This window comes from Anomaloglossus baeobatrachus, chromosome 4 (genome assembly GCF_048569485.1).
Source record: "Anomaloglossus baeobatrachus isolate aAnoBae1 chromosome 4, aAnoBae1.hap1, whole genome shotgun sequence".
NCBI classification, from domain to species: domain Eukaryota; kingdom Metazoa; phylum Chordata; class Amphibia; order Anura; family Aromobatidae; genus Anomaloglossus; species Anomaloglossus baeobatrachus.
In genome coordinates this window covers 454,925,812-454,944,701 of record NC_134356.1, presented here as the reverse complement: position 1 = coordinate 454,944,701, position 18,890 = coordinate 454,925,812, and the positions used below count along the sequence as shown (strand labels likewise).

General features: G+C 46.0%; 1 protein-coding gene across 1 annotated transcript in view; it reads left to right on the top strand.

Moving 5' to 3' along the window:
* Positions 1–14,979, top strand: part of LOC142303850 (uncharacterized) — a 45,316-nt gene extending 30,337 nt beyond the window's left edge. The window contains exons 5-6 of the mRNA XM_075345649.1: positions 1,345–1,438; positions 12,151–14,979. Coding sequence (XP_075201764.1) covers positions 1,345–1,438; positions 12,151–13,100 — 1,044 coding nt within the window. The 3' untranslated portion in view covers positions 13,101–14,979. The remainder of the gene's footprint in view (positions 1–1,344; positions 1,439–12,150) is intronic.
* Positions 14,980–18,890: the final 3,911 nt, after the last annotated feature.

Here is an 18,890-nt window from a genome sequence, read left to right as displayed (position 1 = left end):
CCACTGGATCCAACTATTCATAATAGGCGATCGCCATAACTCTCTCAGTTACAGGGTGATATAATCTGTCTCCCTGTACAATGACTATTACACAGGACATAAAGCATAACTAGAACCCTCCCTCATAGATTTATGATTTCTTATACTTAATATATAATACCATCAGATTAGAAAACTAGAATATATCTAAATTAATAATTAAAAAATAGGAGGTGACAATTTTCTATATGACTAAGCCCAGTAATCCTAGCATGGGCTACTAATATCTCTGTGCTGATCACTATATACTGATGACGTCAATGTACAAGGGCAATTATTGTTTAAACTAAAGACATATCAGGAATTTAAAAAATAATATGTGCAGGCCTTGGCATAGCCTTTCCTTCTCCAGGTAGAGTTGTGTGAACAGATCACTTAACAATTAATTAGCCTCCTACCTGGCTCATAATGAGCTTTTTTTAGGAAGCCCAGGACCTGGATCACACTCAATGGAGAGGTTTTAGGGTTTGCTCACACTAGTGTATAAAAAAATGGGTCCAATTTTCATCCAGGAAAGTAGGTCAATTTGGTCTCTTACTTGTCATCCATGTGCTGATTACAGCTGAGAAAAAAAAATTACAGATCTACACTAGCTCATTGAATAACAGGGGTCAGAGTGCAATCCTTTTTTATTTCTCACATTTCAATTGTCCGAATTATATGCTAGTGTGAGTGATCCCTTAGACTCCACTCCATTCTCAATAAGATGCCTCAAAACACCAATTTATAGTAAATAGTGATGACCGAGCACTACCATACTCGGGTGGTCAGAACTCGTAATGAGCATTTGGTGCTCGGGTGGGCACCCGAGTATAATGGAAGTCAATGAGGGACTTGAGGATTTTTATGGGAAATCTTCTAGAAAAATGCTCGAGTTCCCCATTGACTTCCATTATACTGCTCTTTAGGAGTACTGAGCACCAGAGCATGGTAGTGCTCGCTTATTACTAATAATGAATAATAAGTCATTTGCTCATATCAATGTTAGGCTGCACGCACATCAGTGGTATTCTGCCGGAATGCTGGATCCGTCAGAAATGCGCTACGGTTCAATACAGTAAAATGGAATCACGGCAAGATAAGGTCACATGCAGTCATATGCGGCCTTATTTTGCCTCGATTCCATTTAACTGTATTGAACTGTACCACATTTCTGACGGATCCGGCATTGCAGCAGAATACTGCTGATGTGAAGCTGGCCTTATTTGCACTGTTCAGTTCTTCAAATGTAGCATGTAGTGTATGAATTAATGTTTTCATAAGATTTGATACTTTATTTTTCTAAATATATTCTGTATTTTACAGGCCAGACAGCACAGAGTCACATTTATGGACTATAAAAGAAATATGGACATTCATGATTTGTTTGAGGGAAGTGAGACAGACAGCACACAAAGCAGTGAGTAACTACAGAAATGATCACACACATTGTGCCAAGTGCAAACATCTGAGTAGACTTTTAGAAGGAATATAATAATAATTTTTATTTATATAGAGCCAACATATTCCGCAACGCTTTACAATTCAGAGGGGACATGTACAGACAATATGAGACAATACAAATAACACGATTCAGATACCAAAAGGAGTGAGGGCCCTGTTCGTAAGCTTACAGTCTATGAGGAGATAGGGGAGGTACAAAAGGTGATTGGGGGGAAAAAAGCTTGTCATATATGGTCCAGCCATCAAGTTAATAGAGGATTCAAAACCATCTGCATGGATCGGTCACCAGCCAGAATTTATACAGGTACAGAGAGTAAAAAAGTACATTGAGGGGAATTGAATCAGGAGATACAGGGGACAAGAATTAAAGGTAAATTTTATGAAGGACAGAATGGGACTAGATTAGATGAGGGAGGTGAGGTGATAAACTAGTCTAAAGAAAAGCGTTTTTAGGGCCCACTTAAAGGTGGGGATGTTGGGAATTAATCGGATTGTTCTTGGTAGTCTGTTCCAGAACACTGGCGCAGCTCGTGAGAAATCTTGAAGACGGGAGTGGGAGGTTCAAATTGTCAGTCTTAGGTCATTAGCAGAACGGAGGGCACTGGTGGGGTGATAGACAGAGATAAGGGAGGAGATGTAGGAGTGCGGAGAGTTTTGTGAGTGAGAGTGATAAGTTTATGTTGGATTCTGTTGCGGATAGGCAACTAGTGCAATGACTGCCACAGAGCAGGGGCAGAAGGAATATGCGTACCTGAGTCTGTTGCAGAAATACTGGTTGAAGGGCAGTATGGTTTATGGATGCTATTGTTTGCTATAATGTGCTTTCTCACTAGATGCTAAAAAGGCTCGAGACTCTAGTGAATGGAGATTTATTCTCTATACCCGCTCTAAATTTGGCTTTGGTGCAGCATTAAGTGGTCCATATTCATAGAATCATAGAAGTATCATAGAACTATCATAGACATATTCTATGCTTTTGTATTCTGGTAAATGAATGGATACTAGAATATTTTAAGCTTTATTGAGGAATTAAACAAGTGTATCCCTTGTCTCACTTTTTATTTATATAGGCCATGAGTCAAGTCCCCTGTATAACTGTCTTTCAGTTACCCCCATGAAGGAAAAAGTTAGCATGTAAAGAGACAATGCATTATTATACCTGGCAAACCCAGGCTCTTCCTTATACGTAGTATGGATTACATGTTAGGGTTTGGATGGATGTCTGGCCTTCAATCAAATAAGTTGGTTAAAACTGAATTTGATTCCTACGGACGTGTTGCTTCCCCCTTAGCCCGTGATTTCATTCCCTTTTGACAGAACTGAATTTTTCACTTCTTTAGGCTTTACGATATACATACAGGTTTCAGAATTTATTCAATTCAATGTGGATTCTCTTCTGTATTTCCCATGTACTAAAATAAGCAAATTGAACAAACTGTCGTTATCTACAGCAACTAGAGTGAGTCTAGAAAATATTAGACCTTTACATTAAATACTACAGGTGTTTAAAATAAACATCTTTCTTCAGATATTATTTTAATCTCTTTTTTTATTGAAAAATTAAGGTTGGTTACAATAAGCAGGGCTGCAGACCAAGGCAAACCCCCAAATAGAGACAAAACAAAAAAAAACAAACCAAGAATGCAATGAAACATGAAAGGCTTTGCATGGTTGCAGCCATATACAGTTTGTTACAATAAAGAACATTTAAGAACATTTATATCATTCTGTCTTGAACCATTATAAAAGTATAAAATCCATAAACTATACCATAAACAGCAAAGATTTACCATTCATACCATAGAGGCACATAATGGTCAGTCAAAGGAAAAGAAATAAAGAGAGAAAGAAAGAGGGAAGTAGACAAAGTGAATGATGACGGGGAAAAGGATCATGGGGAAGGGCAAGAAAGGGCCGGGAATAACTGGCAGGAAAAATATAGATAGAGTCTCAACTCGCCCCAAAGAGGGACCTGAAGTCCGGAGAATCCAAAAACATGACCCAGGGACTCCAGATCTTAATACATTTTTCAGTAGCGTCCTGAATTTCAGCAGTGAGACTGTCCATTCTGTAAAGGGAGGCCATCTCCTCAAGCCACTCATCCAAGGCGGGGGCACGGGTGGACCTCCAGTGTCTGGGGATCACGGCTCGGGCAGCCGCTAAGCAAAACCGCAATAGACCCATTTTCTGAGATTTAATAGACCCCGGTAGTATAGATAAGAGAGCGATTTGTGGAGAACCAGAGAGGGCCTCCCCACTAATGCTATTGTATGCCGAGAAGACCCCACTCCAAAAAGGCTTAATGAGGCTACAGCTCCACCATATATACAACATATCCCCCCTCTCGTGATTACACCGCCAACATCTGTCTGACACTGAAGGGAAGATTGCGTGTAGGGCACGAGGACAGCGGTACCAGCGGGTGAGAATTTTATAACCCTTTTCCTGAACCGAACAAGCCCTAGAGAATTTGTGAGTGAAAAGAAAAGCAGTCCTCCATTCCTCAACCCGGATAGTCACGCCCAAGTCTCTACTCCATCCCCCCACAAATTTGAGCTCGTCCACATCCCCCTTCTGGATCAAAAGGTTATAGATGAGGGACAGGGTATGTCCCGGAGCCTCTTCCAAAAGAAAGAGCTTTTCAAATGAGGAGGGGGGGCAGCATAAAGTGCCTCCCGGCCTGATCCGGTCAAGAAAGACCTGATCTGGAAGTATTCAAACCAGGGTATGGCCCCTCCCAAGGCAGAGGCAGAGAGCAAGTCGTATGTGGGCAATGGGGATCCCTGAAGTATGTGAAAGAAGCGCACGTCCCCACTCCTCCTCCGGCACAGGAAAACATCGGCCCCAACTGCCGGGGCAAAATCTGGGTTTGAAAAGATAGCGGAGAGGGGACCGCACCCCCTGGACAGACGACCCCTTTTGGTTTCTAAATCCCACGTCCTCAATGTCGCCCTCAAGAGATCAGCCTCAGAGAGAGGCTGGCCCCTGGAGCCCGAGCTAATCCAAGGGAGGTAACGCAAGGGGATCTCGTGGTCCATTTCTTCTAGGCTTACCCACTGCTTTGTGGCCCCATGATATTGCCAATCTAGTAATCGCATTAGTAGAGCCGCTTTATGATAGAGTTTAAGGTTGGGCAATCCAGCCCCCCCCTGGCTTTGAAGTCTGCAAAGGGTAGTGAAGCCTATCCTCGGGCGCTTACCTCCCCACATGAAGCGCGTGATAACTGACTGCAGGCTGGAGAAAAAGGCCGCAGGAGGAACCAAGGGGACCGTCTGGAACAAGTACAAAAAGCGAGGCAAAACGTCCATTTTGATAACATTTATTCGTCCAAACCAGGATAGTCTTTTACTATTGTATGAGGTAAGATCCTTTCTTGTCCTGTTCAGAAGGGGAAGGTAGTTAAGCTGATATAGTTTTGAGAGATCCATGGGGACTGTTATCCCTAAGTAAGTAATGGCGGAGTCCTGCCACTTGAAGGGGAAATTTTTCTTGATATGATCCACCTCAGCATCAGGGAGAGATATGTTTAATGCCTCGGATTTGGAGTAATTGACCTTAAAGTTGCTGAGGTGACTGAATTTTTCAAACTCTTGAATAAGCGAGGGGAAGGAAAGGCGAGGCTGTGAAATGAACAGAAGTAGATCATCTGCGTAAAGAGCTGCCTTGCATTCTCCACCCCCCACCCCTATCCCGTGGATACTGGAATTGTTTCTGATGGCCACGGCAAGGTGTTCCATAACCAGGACATAAAGTAGGGGGGAAAGGGGGCACCCCTGACGTGTACCATTATGTATTGCAATTGGTGATGAGAGAAACCCATTGACTTTGACCCTGGCAGAGGGATTCCTATAAAGGGAAGAGACCCTTTCAATGAATTTGTCTCCCAGTCCCACCTGCCGCAGAGAGGCCATCACAAACTCCCAGCTGACTCTATCAAAGGCCTTCTCTGCATCAATGGAGAGAAGGCACGTAGGGAGACCTCTGGCCTTAGCCCGCGCCATAAGAATAAGGGTTTTGTTGGTATTGTCCCTGGCCTCACGACCCAATACAAAGCCAACCTGATCAGTGTGAATAATACCGGGAAGAAGTGGAGCCAGTCTATTGGCGAGAGCCTTGGCAAAAATTTTGATGTCAGCATTGATGAGGGAGATGGGTCTGTAGTTAGAGACAGATGAATGATCCTTCCCCGGTTTGGGTAGAACACTAATATGTGCTTCTAGGGACTGGGCGACAAAGGGGGAGTCTCCAGATACAGAGCCAAAAACCCTCGTGAGGAAAGGGACAATTTGGTCACCAAATATCTTATAAAACTTGGAGGTAAATCCGTCCGGACCTGGACTCTTACCATTCGGGGAGGCTTTAATTATGGCGAGGATCTCTTCTGTGGAAAAGTCCTCTTCCAAGGCTACCGCATCCCTTTCAGAGATCTGAGGGAGTGCAGTTTGCTGCACATATTCGTTAACTTTACGCTGGAAAGATTGTGGTGGCATATCTCTAAACTGCCCCTTCAAATTATAGAGGTCATCATAGAACGAACGGAACAGGTTTGCAATTTGGATGGGATCTTGGGTCGGGCCCCCCCCCTGGTCTGGATTTTTGGAACATGGCCAATAGCATTTCTGGGGTGCAGAAAACAAGCCAAGGCTCTCCCACACTTGTCTGAATGCTCATATAAATATCGACTTAACTTGGCCCTTTGTCTCCTGTACCTTTGATCGAGAAGGTCCCTCAGCCCCTCCCTAGCCTTTGTGAGGTCCGCATAAACCGTGGCGGAAAGGGATTGCTTGTGTGCGGCTTCCAAAGAGGCAATCTGCTGTAGGAGCTCTGTGATAAGGGAAGACCTCTCCTTCTTCAATCTAGAGCCATGTTTAATTAATAAACCTCGAACTACACACTTTAGCGCCTCCCACTGTGTCGGAAGAGGAGTCGGGTCACTGGCATGATTTTCCAAGAATTCAGATATGTGGCTCCGTATTTCACTACAGCACAATTGATCATTAAGCAAATTTTCATTGAGGCGCCAAGTCCATGGGCGCTGTGAGCTATTTGGAGGAGTGAAGTGAGCAAAGACCGGGGCGTGATCGGAGAGAGAAAGGTTCCCAATAGACGCTCCAACCTGCCACGACAGGACATGTTGGCTCAGGAGGATCATGTCGAGGCGGCTATATGATGAATGGGCTTTTGTGGTGGGGTATAGGGCACGCCATACATCCACCAACTGCATATTTTGAATGTCACGTTTAAGGGCCTTAAGTTTTCTGCGTGGTATAAAATGACGCCCTGACGATGTGTCTATGTCTGGGTCCAGTGTGAGGTTAAAGTCTCCACCAGCTACTAACACGCCCTCAGAAAATTCAGCCAGACAGGACAGAATAGAGGCACAGGCCCGAGAGGGATCCTTGTTGGGGAGATACCAGTTGGCATTTGTATATACGGTGGAGCCAATGCATAATTTCAGAAAAAGAAACCTACCTCCGGGGTCGGCCAAGGAATCCACAATCGTGTGGGTCAAAGACCTGTGAAGGGTAATAGAGACCCCCCAGACCTGGAAGCCGGGTTGGGGCTGTGGAACCAGGAGGTGTAGTTCCTGTCCTTCAGTGCAGGGAGATGGCCTTCCTTGAAGTGAGTCTCCTGCAACATAAATATGTGGATCCGATTTTTGTGCATTTCAAATAAAATTTGCGATCTCTTCCGAGGCGAGTTGAGACCCCTGGTGTTGTAAGAGGCAACATTAATCTGCGCCATTGCTCCACGATATGAGGTATTTAGTCTAGGGATGGGGGAGGCAAGGAGGGTGGGAGAGAGAAAAGAGGGATGAGAGAGGAAAGGGAGGGAGCTAGGATTGAAAAGAGGAAGAGAGAGCAGGAAACAAACAAAGGGAAAGAAGGAAGGATTAGAGGTTAAATGAGAGGAGGATCGAGGAAGTAGAGAGAGAGTAGAACACTAAAAAGATGTGGACTAATGGGCTCAGTCCACTAGCTGGGATAAAGAAGTTAAACGTCCTAAAGACGTTGGACCCCTGTGGGGGGCTAGGCTTTCTACCAAGGGGAGAGGGGCCCCCCTTGCTGCCCCAGATTAAGTTGTTCAATACAGAAGTGAAAGCCCACTAGCCATGGCCCAGAAGCAGAATTGAGAGAGAAAGCATAGAGAAAGGGAGAATCAGGAGAAAGACATCTTGTCAAGCTTCGAATCTGGGTCCCCAAGTTTATGGGCCAGGGGGACCTCAAGGTGGACTCCCCGGGCTCATACTGCATAAGAGTCTCCACACACCAGCAGAGCATACAGCCTAAAAGAAAAAGTTAATCGACATCAGTGAAAATCAGGCAAATGTAGAACGCCACAACCTCAATTGGCAAAACTGTAAAATGAAAAGTCCCTGAGATAGAACCCCCCCCTCCATAACTCAGGAAAACAACCAGATTTATACGGAACCGAGAAGCGGGGATTCTTTTGACGAAAGTTCATCTATCTCATTGATGGCGGTCTCTGGAACGATGTCGCCGCGGGCCTCCCTCGGGCTCCAGAGGGATGCCCGGCCAGTCCATGATCTCAATCCGCGGGATGCGGAGGGCCGCTGTGAAGGAATCAATGTCCCAAGGGGAACGAAGAATATGCATTTGGCCGTCATGTCGTACCTGCAGGCGGAACGGGAATCTCCAGCTGTAAATGAGGTTGTGTGCCCTAAGCAGATCCAGAAGTGGTCTTAGGGCTCGTCTCCTCTGAAGGGTGAGGCGGGATAGGTCCGGCAGGATCTGGAGCTTGACCTTTTGGAAGAGAGCTGAGGCGCCGTCTCTGAGCTTTTGCTGGATGGCCTCTTTTTGCACGTAGTGATGGATCCTGCAAATGACGTCCCGGGGATGGTTAGGGTCAGACGATCTGGGCCCCAAAGCTCTGTGAGCCCTATCCAGCTCTATCTCATTAGCAGGGGGAGCATCCAGAATTTTGTTAAACACCCGTTGTAGAACCCGTGGGAGATCTCTGGAGTCTACCTCCTCAGGAAGGCCTCTGATTCTGAGGTTATTGCGGCGGCCTCGATTCTCGGCATCATCTAATGCTTCTGTGAGATAATGTATTTGCTGAGCGTGCGCATCTAGACTTTGCTGGTGAGAGAATACGTCGCTCTGGATGGATTGTATTTTATTGGCTTGAGACTGGACCTGGCTATCAATTTTCTGCACATTGGCGCGTAAAGTAGAGAGTTCTGCGCTGTACGCTTTTTCAAGCCTTGCTACAATCATGTCCATGTCTTCCCTTGAGGGGATGGTATTGATGCGGGCTCGGAGGTCTTTTAATTCGGACAGGACTTCCATCCCCTGGGAAGTCAAGACAGGTGAGGCACATGAATTATCAGCATCCGTACAGCTTGCTGTGGTTGCTAGGGCTGCAGGCCTGGTATAAGTGGTTGCCCCCTGCTGATTCCCGAGACTCTGCACTGGAGGGGGAGGGGGCACAGCAGGGCTATTTATCAGGATCATTTCCCTAAGACTCTCACCCTCCCATCCCCCACTGGTACCTTGTGCTTCTGAGTCCAGGATAAGTGGGGTAGACGCTGCTAAACTGCTTTGAGCCTGGATAGCAGTACACAGTAAAGGGCCAGGAGAGAGGTGGAGGAGGGGAACAGTAGCAGGAGCTGGTGTTTGCTGTTTGTCCTGAGGCTGTGCAGTGTCCTGTCCATTATCAAAACTCCCCAGGGGGCTGTTACATGTCTGCTGGGGCTGTGGATCTCTGAGGCCCCCTCTTGGAGTACTGATCTCATCCTCGCTGCAAGGGGGAGGAGGGGGAAGGAGGATCACTGGAGCTGACAGGTTCATACCTTCTCCAAGGGCTGCATTCCCGTGCTGGGTGTCCAAGAAGGGCAGAGACTGGGGTATACCTGAACCTCCTACTGTGTCTCCCGACCGAGCGGATCCCCTGGTGGAAATTCCCTCGCTGCGGGACCGCAGGTGGCAATCAGTGGACCTGCTGCGGGTCTGTGGAGCCTCACCCAGGCTGTATGCTGCCTTGTGGCTGTGAAGGCTGGCAGCCATATTTGGTGGAGCTTGTCTGGAGGAAGCTTCTGAGGCCCTGGGGAAAAAACGTTGTATACCACTGCTAGCTGTCTGAGCTTCAGAGGACCGATGTCTGACCGATCTCCCTCTTTCTGTGGCTCATATTCCAGGGCCAGGGACCTGGGGTGCTGTATAGTCGGCTGTTATCCAGGGCAGGTTAGGGAGCCGAGATGAAGTGTGTCCTCACTCCTCCATAGCCAGGCCACGCCCCCCCGACTGTCTTCCTTCAGATATTAAATGTTATCCAAGCCCTTCCAACTGGGGTCCCCTCGTCATTCTTCAGGAATTTGACATTAGTTCATATGGTTTGGTAAACACCCTTGAAAGAGAAGAGATATTTTATACCTCTCAAAGTCCTCAGGGGGTATAGCTTTGCTCTATTTCAGATCCTTCTATTTAGCTTCTCCCCTCTCTAAAACTCTAGACTGGTGTATGAATGGTGAAGGAAAAGCTTGGCTCGGAATTGAGTAAAGCTTTACAAACATTCCTCTTATTACTGCTCCATGGTTAGATCCGTCCTTCGTTAAATCACTTAAAACTCACCCTACAATTTGAACTGCCCTCGCCTGCTGTGCCAACTCTGTGGTCCTTTCACGTATTATTTCATAATCTTCTGCCATGCATCCCGTTTTGGTTAATCCACTTTTTTCCCCAGGTTTGGATGACAAGGTTTTTCATACCTGGCTAAACAGCTAAACAGTAGCTACTTCACAATATCTAATTTTGTAATGGGACCTAATTTGCCTTCATAGTGACATTTTAGCGCCTCTTCTCCTCATCCCTGGGATTCTGGAGAATTGTCCATTTATTTCATTTTTTCCAAGCACTCCTTTCCAGACCTCTTTATAATAATGACAAGCGGATAGGAGTTTTACCTTACTTCTTTGAGGAATGGAGAGGCGGGAGGGGGATGTGAGGCCTTTCTTAAATTGGTTTCCTCAAACCACAATGAGCAACTCATGCCACTTTACACTCTACATTGAGCAAACTTGCCACTTTCAGATTTGCTAAAATTCGCCCTGAATTTTTAAATGAATGGTGTAAGCGCCAATAGCATCAGGTAGATTCTTGTACCCCATCAGGAGTTGCCCTCGAATCTCTGGATTTTGGGAAATGTAGTCAGGTTTGCACCACTAATTGTGAGAAAGATGCATAATCTTGGTCAATCTGATGAGGCCTCAGAACAAAAGGGTTGAGCAGCCCTGGTCGAATCTTTTGTGCAATTCCATATCTTCTTTTTTTATGTTACACTGACATATGGCTATTAAAAAAAGGCCAAAGGGACACATTTTTTACCCCAACATGAGAATGAAGCTATACAGACACTTTGTAAAACTTTCCTTTTTATACATCCTTACCTCTGTATAACATTTTTAACATTTTTATTGCACATTAAGGGCCAGAAGGGAAAAATTCTCATTGCTCCTTAATCCTCATTTCAGTTAGTTTTTCTGTTCATAGCTCGTCTATTTGCTTTTCAGAATTCGCTTCAGACTTTTTATTATTATTATTATTTATTATTATAGACTTCATATTTATTCAAAAACAAGAAGTGTCTAGCATATTGAAAATCTTGAAGCTGGATCTTAAAGAGAACCTCTCGGGTCCCCAAACACTATTAACAAACAGATATAGAGTTCATCTGCAGGTAAATAGCGTTACAAAGCTATCTGGCCTCTTTATTGAAAATGTGGCTACTGGGAGAAAATTGACTTTAGTCCTCATGGAAGCCACCAGCTCCCTGTCCTAAAGGCGTGCCCAGAGGGACTTCGCTCTCAACATTGTAAGGTGCAGCTATAAGCCCATTGATTTATAGCTTGCTCTTCAGAGATGTGCTGCAGAGCAAGCTGTCAATCATAGAATGAATTAAGCTACATTGGGCATGCCTCTATGACTAAAAATGCACTGGCTCCCATGAGGAAAAAGTTAATTTTCTCCCAATAGCTGCATTTTTAGCAAGGAGGCTAGACAGCAATGTAATGCTGTTAATATGTAGATTTACCCAATTAAAACCGTCTGGTCCGCATATACCATTGGTGTAGCCTATGTAGCTGAACAGGCGCCCACCTACAAAGCCAGTGACGGTCTTTGACCTTTCCTCGTGTCTGCACATTTCAGTACTTGATATGCCTTCAGCAGGGCAGAACAAAGTACGCCTGCACAGGACCGCAATGCTGGCCTGTGTGGAAGATATAGGACGTGTCATCCACATAGGGCTAGCAAGAAGGAGGACGGCAATTGCAACAGAAAGGAGGCCCCGAACCCGTGAGCAGTGATGCCCATCGGACCAAACCACCCCCTAGGAGAGTATTATAAAGGTGTTTTTTACATTATACAGAGCGGCCTGGTCTCTTATATACAGTATTCTAGAATGCTTACTGGTGTTGGCCACAGGTTATAAGAGACACATTTGGTGAGAGGTTCCCTTTAAGGAGGTCAAATAGTGCAGTATGTAGACATAAGGTAATTTGGCACGTTTCATTAATTCACATTTTGGTAACAATCAAAGTCTTTCTATATATTCCTGCATAAATCTTGATTTTGGCTGCTCTGCTCAGCAATTGTTTTCTTATTGGAATTTTCTATAATTAATTCAAATATAATATTTTTATGTTTATAGGATCTACACTAAAACTTGACAGCATCTCAAAAACAACAGATTCTAATAGAAAAAATGTAAACTCGAATAACACAGAAAATAGGAAAGGGCCATCTTTAATACAGGCTGAAAAGTTCGTTAGTACTGAGTCAGTGGATAAAACTCCTTGCCATTCAGGGCAGGGTTCTCCTTACAAGTTCTGTAAGACAGGAACAGCCACCAGTCCACCATCAGAGAAAACTGACAACAAATACCAGGAGAAATCTCCATTAGATCAGAAGCCTTTTAGTAAATCCAAAAATTGTACTATATGCTTTTCTGAAGTTACTTCTGGGGGAAAACAACATGATGATGCTATAGGACATAAGAACAGCTCTCCAGAAGAGTGTATGAGTGAAAAATCTCACTCGGGTATTAAATGTAGAATAAATCGTAAAAATGCAAGAACAGCTATGTCCTATGAAGACTCAGATCAGACCTTTCATAGCTCTCAAGAGGACTCTGATGTCAGTTCTTCTTACTCAATCCAAGGCTCTGCGGAAAGCTCTTCATCCCGCTCCTCACCATCTTCACAAATGGCAGAAACTATGTCAAACCGAAGCATAAACCTGAAAACAAGGATGACAAGTACTAGTCCAACATCAATAAGAAGTGTTCAGAGTCCAACAGGATCTTCACACAAAGTAGATATATCAAATATACAAAATGTATATAGAGGCCACAATCCTTCATCTCAAGAATCTAGTACAACATCAATAAGTCATCTCGAAACTCCAGTAACATCCTTCCAGAGATTAGAAGGTTCAAAAGGGAAAAATGTATATGGCAGCCTGGATATGTCACTTCTGGAATCTGAGAAAAGTTATTATGATTTACAACAGCCAACAAATAGATACACCGATGCCTCCGAAAGGATGACTGCCAGCAGCCCAGAGTCCTTAGTGATTTATCCCCAAAAGTGGCCAATATAAAGCCTTTATATAAGAAGTGCACAACTTGATGCCTGCAAGCCACATGCAGCCCGCTCATCTCCTAGTTGCGCCTGTGCAGTGCTGACCAGAAACCGTTGATCAAGAACTTGTGCAATCAGTTGTCACTGTGTCACTACAGATCCCTGAAGGCCGGCACCTACTGCACTGCTCAGTAACCAATGAGCATTTTCTTCCCTGCAGAGGAGGGTTCTCATTGGATATTACAAGCTCCTACTAGAGGCAGAGACTCTGTGACAGGAGCCTGTATTAACCAATGATTGCTGTCCCTGGTAGTAATCGAGAGCACTGATTGGTTATTAAAATGCTTCTATAACACAGGCACATCCCTACTCTGTGTGACAAGACCTTCTGCAGTGGAGGAACTTGTTAATAGTTTAGTTTGTCTTCACGACCTGTGGAGGAGGAGGGTTGCTCCTCCTTTACTTGTCCTATTCATCAATTTGGGCATAATGAAAGTTGTTTATCTGGGAAATACCCCATTCAGCATCTAAAATAGGCAGATCTTAACAGGAGGTAAGTGGAGTTTAACAGTTAGAAGGGGTGAAATTTTGAAATCTTGTGGATCTGCTACTGACATGCAAGAGAAGGCCCTTAAAGAGGTTGGCCACTACTTTTACATTGATGACTTATCCACTCCTACGATTTAGATATATATTTGTTTAATAAAGTGATGCAGCAGAGCCAGAGCAGTGCAGAGGTCGGCACCCTCTAGCAACCGGCAGTTTTAAGTGTTTTGATTGCATTTTACTATATAATATGTATTTTATTGTATAATCTGTCTAATGTATAAATTGTGAAATGTTAAGTAGGAATGTTAGTGGATAGGTGATAGAGTTAGAAGAGGTTTTAATATGTCTAGTGTAATAGATACACTCTGGTTGCTGAGGGAACTAGAGCCAGGATGAGAGAGCAGAGGGTTGGTTAGTGAGACAGGCCAGGAGAAGGGCAGTTCTGCAGCATAGTTGCTAAAGCAAGGACAAGCTCTGTATTAGAGTCCGTCGCAGAACCAGAAGGTATCCTCCAACGGTCCGGAGCCTATGGGTCACCTCATGGTGGGCTTAGGAGAGTCCAGTGACCAGTTGGGCGTTGGGCAAGTGTATCGCCAGAGGGCCGATATACAGGTCGAGAGGCTAGAAACCATCTGAGTGAACCAGGGAAACCACGGAGACAAGAAACGGGGAAAAGCAGAAGTTTAGACTCTGATGCTGGAAGGCTAAGGGGCACTTTGCACACAACGACATCGCAAGCCGATGCTTGCGATGCCGAGCACGATAGTCCCTGCCCCCGTCGCAGCAGCGATATCTTGTGATAGCAGCCGTAGCGAACATTATCGCTACGGCAGCTTCACATGGACTCACCTGCCTTGCGTCGTCGATCTGGCCGGCGACCCGCCTCCTTATTAAGGGGGCGTGGCGTGCGGCGTCATAGCGACATCACACGGCAGGCGGCCAATAGTAGCGGAGGGGCGGAGATGAGCGGGACGTAAACATCACGCTCACCTCTGTCATTCCGCATAGCCGGCGTGAGCTGCAGGATGCAGGTAGGAGATGTTCCTCGCTCCTGCGGCTTCACACACAGCGATGTGTGCTGCCGCAGGAACGAGGAGCAACATCGTACCTGTCGCAGTCGCGTAATTATGGAATTCCCAGACACTACACCGATGATACGATTACGACGATTTTGCGCTCGTTAATCGTATCATCTAGGATTTACACACTACGATGTCGAGTGCGATGCCGGAAGTGCGTCACTTTCGACATGACCCCTCCGACATCGCACCTGCGATGTCGTAGTGTGCAAAGTGCCCCTAATACCCAGGGTGAGGGCTAGACAGGATGGCTACCCTAAACAGTGGCAGCAGAACAGGAATGTGTGGCCATGTCTGTCCAGAAGATTGAAAAACAAATAAAGCAATTGTTTTTGTTTTGCAAATAAACTCTGGGTGTCCTGTGTTGTCCTGCTGCGTCTATGATGGTGACCGAATGTGGGGTGGTGGACGCACCCCTGTAGACCTATGTAAGTGTCGCATCCCCTGGCTGGTACGAAACACAAATACAAGATCAGTCTAGCAGAGTATAGTGGAGCCCTGTCTGTCATCCCTTGGCTCCCCTCTTCACCGGCACCTTGCACCCCCGGTGATCAGCTGTTCTAAGTCCCAGCAGCAGCAGGCAGCTGTAAATGCTCACTTCCGGAGCTGCCCGTAAACTGATAGCGGTCGTGGCCGGAAGCTGCACATCCACTTTTCGGTCAAATCAATAGGAGGCTAATGTGCAGAACCCTGCTGTGGTCGCTATTACTTGACAGGGCAGCTCCAGAACTGAGCATTTCCGGATGCCTTCTGCTGCTGCTTGGACCAAGAACAGCTAATTGCCGGGGGTGCGGGATGTTAGACTCCTTCAAATCAGACATTCATGACCTATCTTAAAGATAGACCATCAATGTAAACGTAGTTTCCAATCTCTTTAAGTATTGCTCCATAACTAAAAGCCCATTTACACTTGCGAATATGGTTATTAATCTGTCAGCTGGTTTTTGCTTTCTAATTTTAACACAGAGATTTCAGTAATGCCTCTCTTATCACACTGTGTGCTGTTATTTACCTTCAATGTTCTAACTTCAGGAGATTGTCATCCCCTGACTTGGTCAGCTAGTCCGGCATGCCCCTTGCTGTAAAAAGCAGCTCACTGTAAATAGTCTCCGTATATGTGATGCCCTGGTCTATCAGGTCGTCACAGGGTATTGCACAATTTTCCTTTCCGTGCAGTACCCATCTCCTCCTTGGTTCCAGGTGCCACCCAATGGTATTGGAAACACCAGCATGCAAATCCCAGTCACACACACACCAGTGGGTTGGTCCAGTGAAAAAAGGGCCGCCCACCTTAGAGTCAGGCAGACTGGGTGGGATGTGACTGGGCAGTCGTCGGCAGGGGAGCAAGGAGAGTGGTGGCTCTCAAGTAGCTCTCCGGGGAGAGCAGGCTGGGGAGTTGGAGCTCCCAGGACAGCGAGGCAGCAGCCCTCAGAGTGTGAGGGGCTGAGGGGTAGAAGCTCCCGGAAGGTCGGACTACTGTAGACAGGAACACACCAAGCAATACCATTGGAAACAGTCACCTGGATGGGCTTCCCTCCTCAGCGGCAGTGGTACTGCAGGACGTTTGGTTTAATTACAGCCTGTGTGTTTACTGGCCTTCCAAAGCAGCACAGCCTCATCCAGCACCACGACTACCAACTGTGAGTTCCCTGCTCCCTGCCTCCCAAACCTACATCCCATGGCTTCCCCTACCATCACCGAGTCCCGGGGCATTCCCCCCTACCCATGGAGGGGTTAAACACCTAGCTTACCACTCCATCGCCACCGGGTACTCCAAACCGCAGCGGTGGTACTTCACCCTTACCACACACCACGGGTGGCGTCACGAACTTTAACCAAACAGCCCCATGTAAATACTCCCCCTTTTATTTGAGTGGCTGCATGACCCCGACCCACGAGTCCGGAGATTCCTTGAGCCACAGCGGATCCGGATCCGAGCAGCCCGGCTGCTGACGCTGAGGCTGAGAGAGCCTCGTGTGGGCAGGGGCTACTTTCTAAGGTGTACTGCGTTGCTAAATCTGAAAACTCTGTGTCAGAACCGCTGCATTCAGAAAACTAAATGATACATTGTTGGATTCTGGGTCTCTTTGCCTACATCTTGCTGCTCTCAGATAAGGTAGTAAAAACCTGTTGGCAGATTCATTTAAAAATGCTGACCACATTTCAATACACACATAACTGATTATTCTGTGCGCATAGAATATTGTATTATCTGCAGCACATCACCTGGTTACACAGGACAATATGATGCCCAGACCTGTGATTTTCACGTAGGCTTTAATGAGTTCTCCTGGCTGAAAAGAAAAGTCTGCAGGCACTCTATGTGACTGCAGACTGCCAAATCATGACAGTGTGTAATGTGCATGCTGTCACGATTCCCATATATCCCCTGTCACATGATGGCATGTGTGATATTTGCATACTTGCATTCTCATGTTGACTAATCTCTTCTGGGTTCTTTCTATTCTATTCTATTGAGAGGAATCTGGAGGAGACTAGTCAGAATGGGATCACAAGTATGCCAATCTCCCCTCCCCAAATGACCACCCACCTGCACTGGAAATATGGGGAAATGGTGATCGTGTTCACATCGCACATTGCCATGATGCAGCTGACTTGCGTCTGAGACCTGACAACACCTTTAAAAATCATTTTACCTGACACATAAGTGTTTTGTGTAGCCTGGTTAGATTGGCTGATAGGAAGTAACTGGTCCTAGAAACATTCGTTCCTGATTTTCAGTTACTGTAAATGGGCCTTAAGTGATGTGCAATATTTTACCAACATTTTGCTCAATGTCCTGAAAATTAAAATATGTGATGTGTGTGCTGCATGTGTCTGATATGTGAGTAGTTTGGGCTGCATGCATCTAATATATGATCAGTGTGAGTGTGCTGCATCTGTCTGATATATGAGCAGTGTGAGTGGGCTACATCTGTCTGATATGTGAGCAGTGTGAGTGTGCTGCATCTGTCTGATATGTGAGCATGCTTCATCTGTCTGATATGTGAGCAGTGTGAGTATGCTGCATCTGTCTGATATGTGAGTAATGTGAGTGTGCTGCATCTGTCTGATATGTGAGTAGTGTTAGTGTGCTGCATCTGTCTGATATGTGAGCATGCTTCATCTGTCTGATATGTGAGCAGTGTGAGTATGCTGCATCTGTCTGATATGTGAGTAGTGTGAGTGTGCTGCATCTGTCTGATATGTGAGCAGTGTGAGTATGCTGCATCTGATATGTGAGTAGTGTGAGTGTGCTGCATCTGTCTGATATGTGAGCAGTGTGAGTGTGCTGCATCTGTCTGATATGTGAGCAGTTTGACTGTGCTGCATGTGTCTGATATGTGAGCAGTGTGACTGTGCTGCATCTGTCTGATATGTGAGCATGCTTTATCTATCTGATATGTGAGCAGTGTGAGTATGCTGCATCTGTCTGATATGTGAGTAGTGTGAGTGTGCTGCATCTGTCTGATATGTGAGCAGTGTGAGTATGCTGCATCTGATATGTGAGTAGTGTGAGTGTGCTGCATCTGTCTGATATGTGAGCAGTGTGAGTGTGCTGCATCTGTCTGATATGTGAGCAGTTTGACTGTGCTGCATGTGTCTGATATGTGAGCAGTGTGACTGTTCTGCATCTGTCTGATATGTGAGCATGCTTTATCTATCTGATATGTGAGCAGTGTGAGTATGCTGCATCTGTCTGATATGTGAGTAGTGTGAGTGTGCTGCATCTGTCTGATATGTGAGCAGTGTGAGTGTGCTGCATCTGTCTGATATGTGAGCGTGCTGCATCTGTCTGATATGTGCAGGGCCGGATTATAGGCGGGGCAGGCGGGGCTTCAGCCCCGGGGCCCCCACCATAAGAGCTTCCAAGGGGGCCCCCACCACCAGGGCCATACTTGTCACCCGTCAGCAATTTTTTTTTTTTTCTTCACACCCTCTCCCCCTCCGTAAAGACAGTCTAATACATCAGCTGTGTTTTCGGGGGGGGGGGGGGGGAGGTGTGCACACCTACATTTATTTGTATCTGCGTCTCTAAGACGCAAAAACAAACTGCGGGCGCAGGACGCTGATTGACCCCGGAAGTAGTTTGTACTTCCGGGGTCAGAGGTATGCCTGCTCCCTGCTCTGCTGCGGGGTCCAATGCCGCGGCCGTCACAGCAGGACGCCGCCCAGGCCGC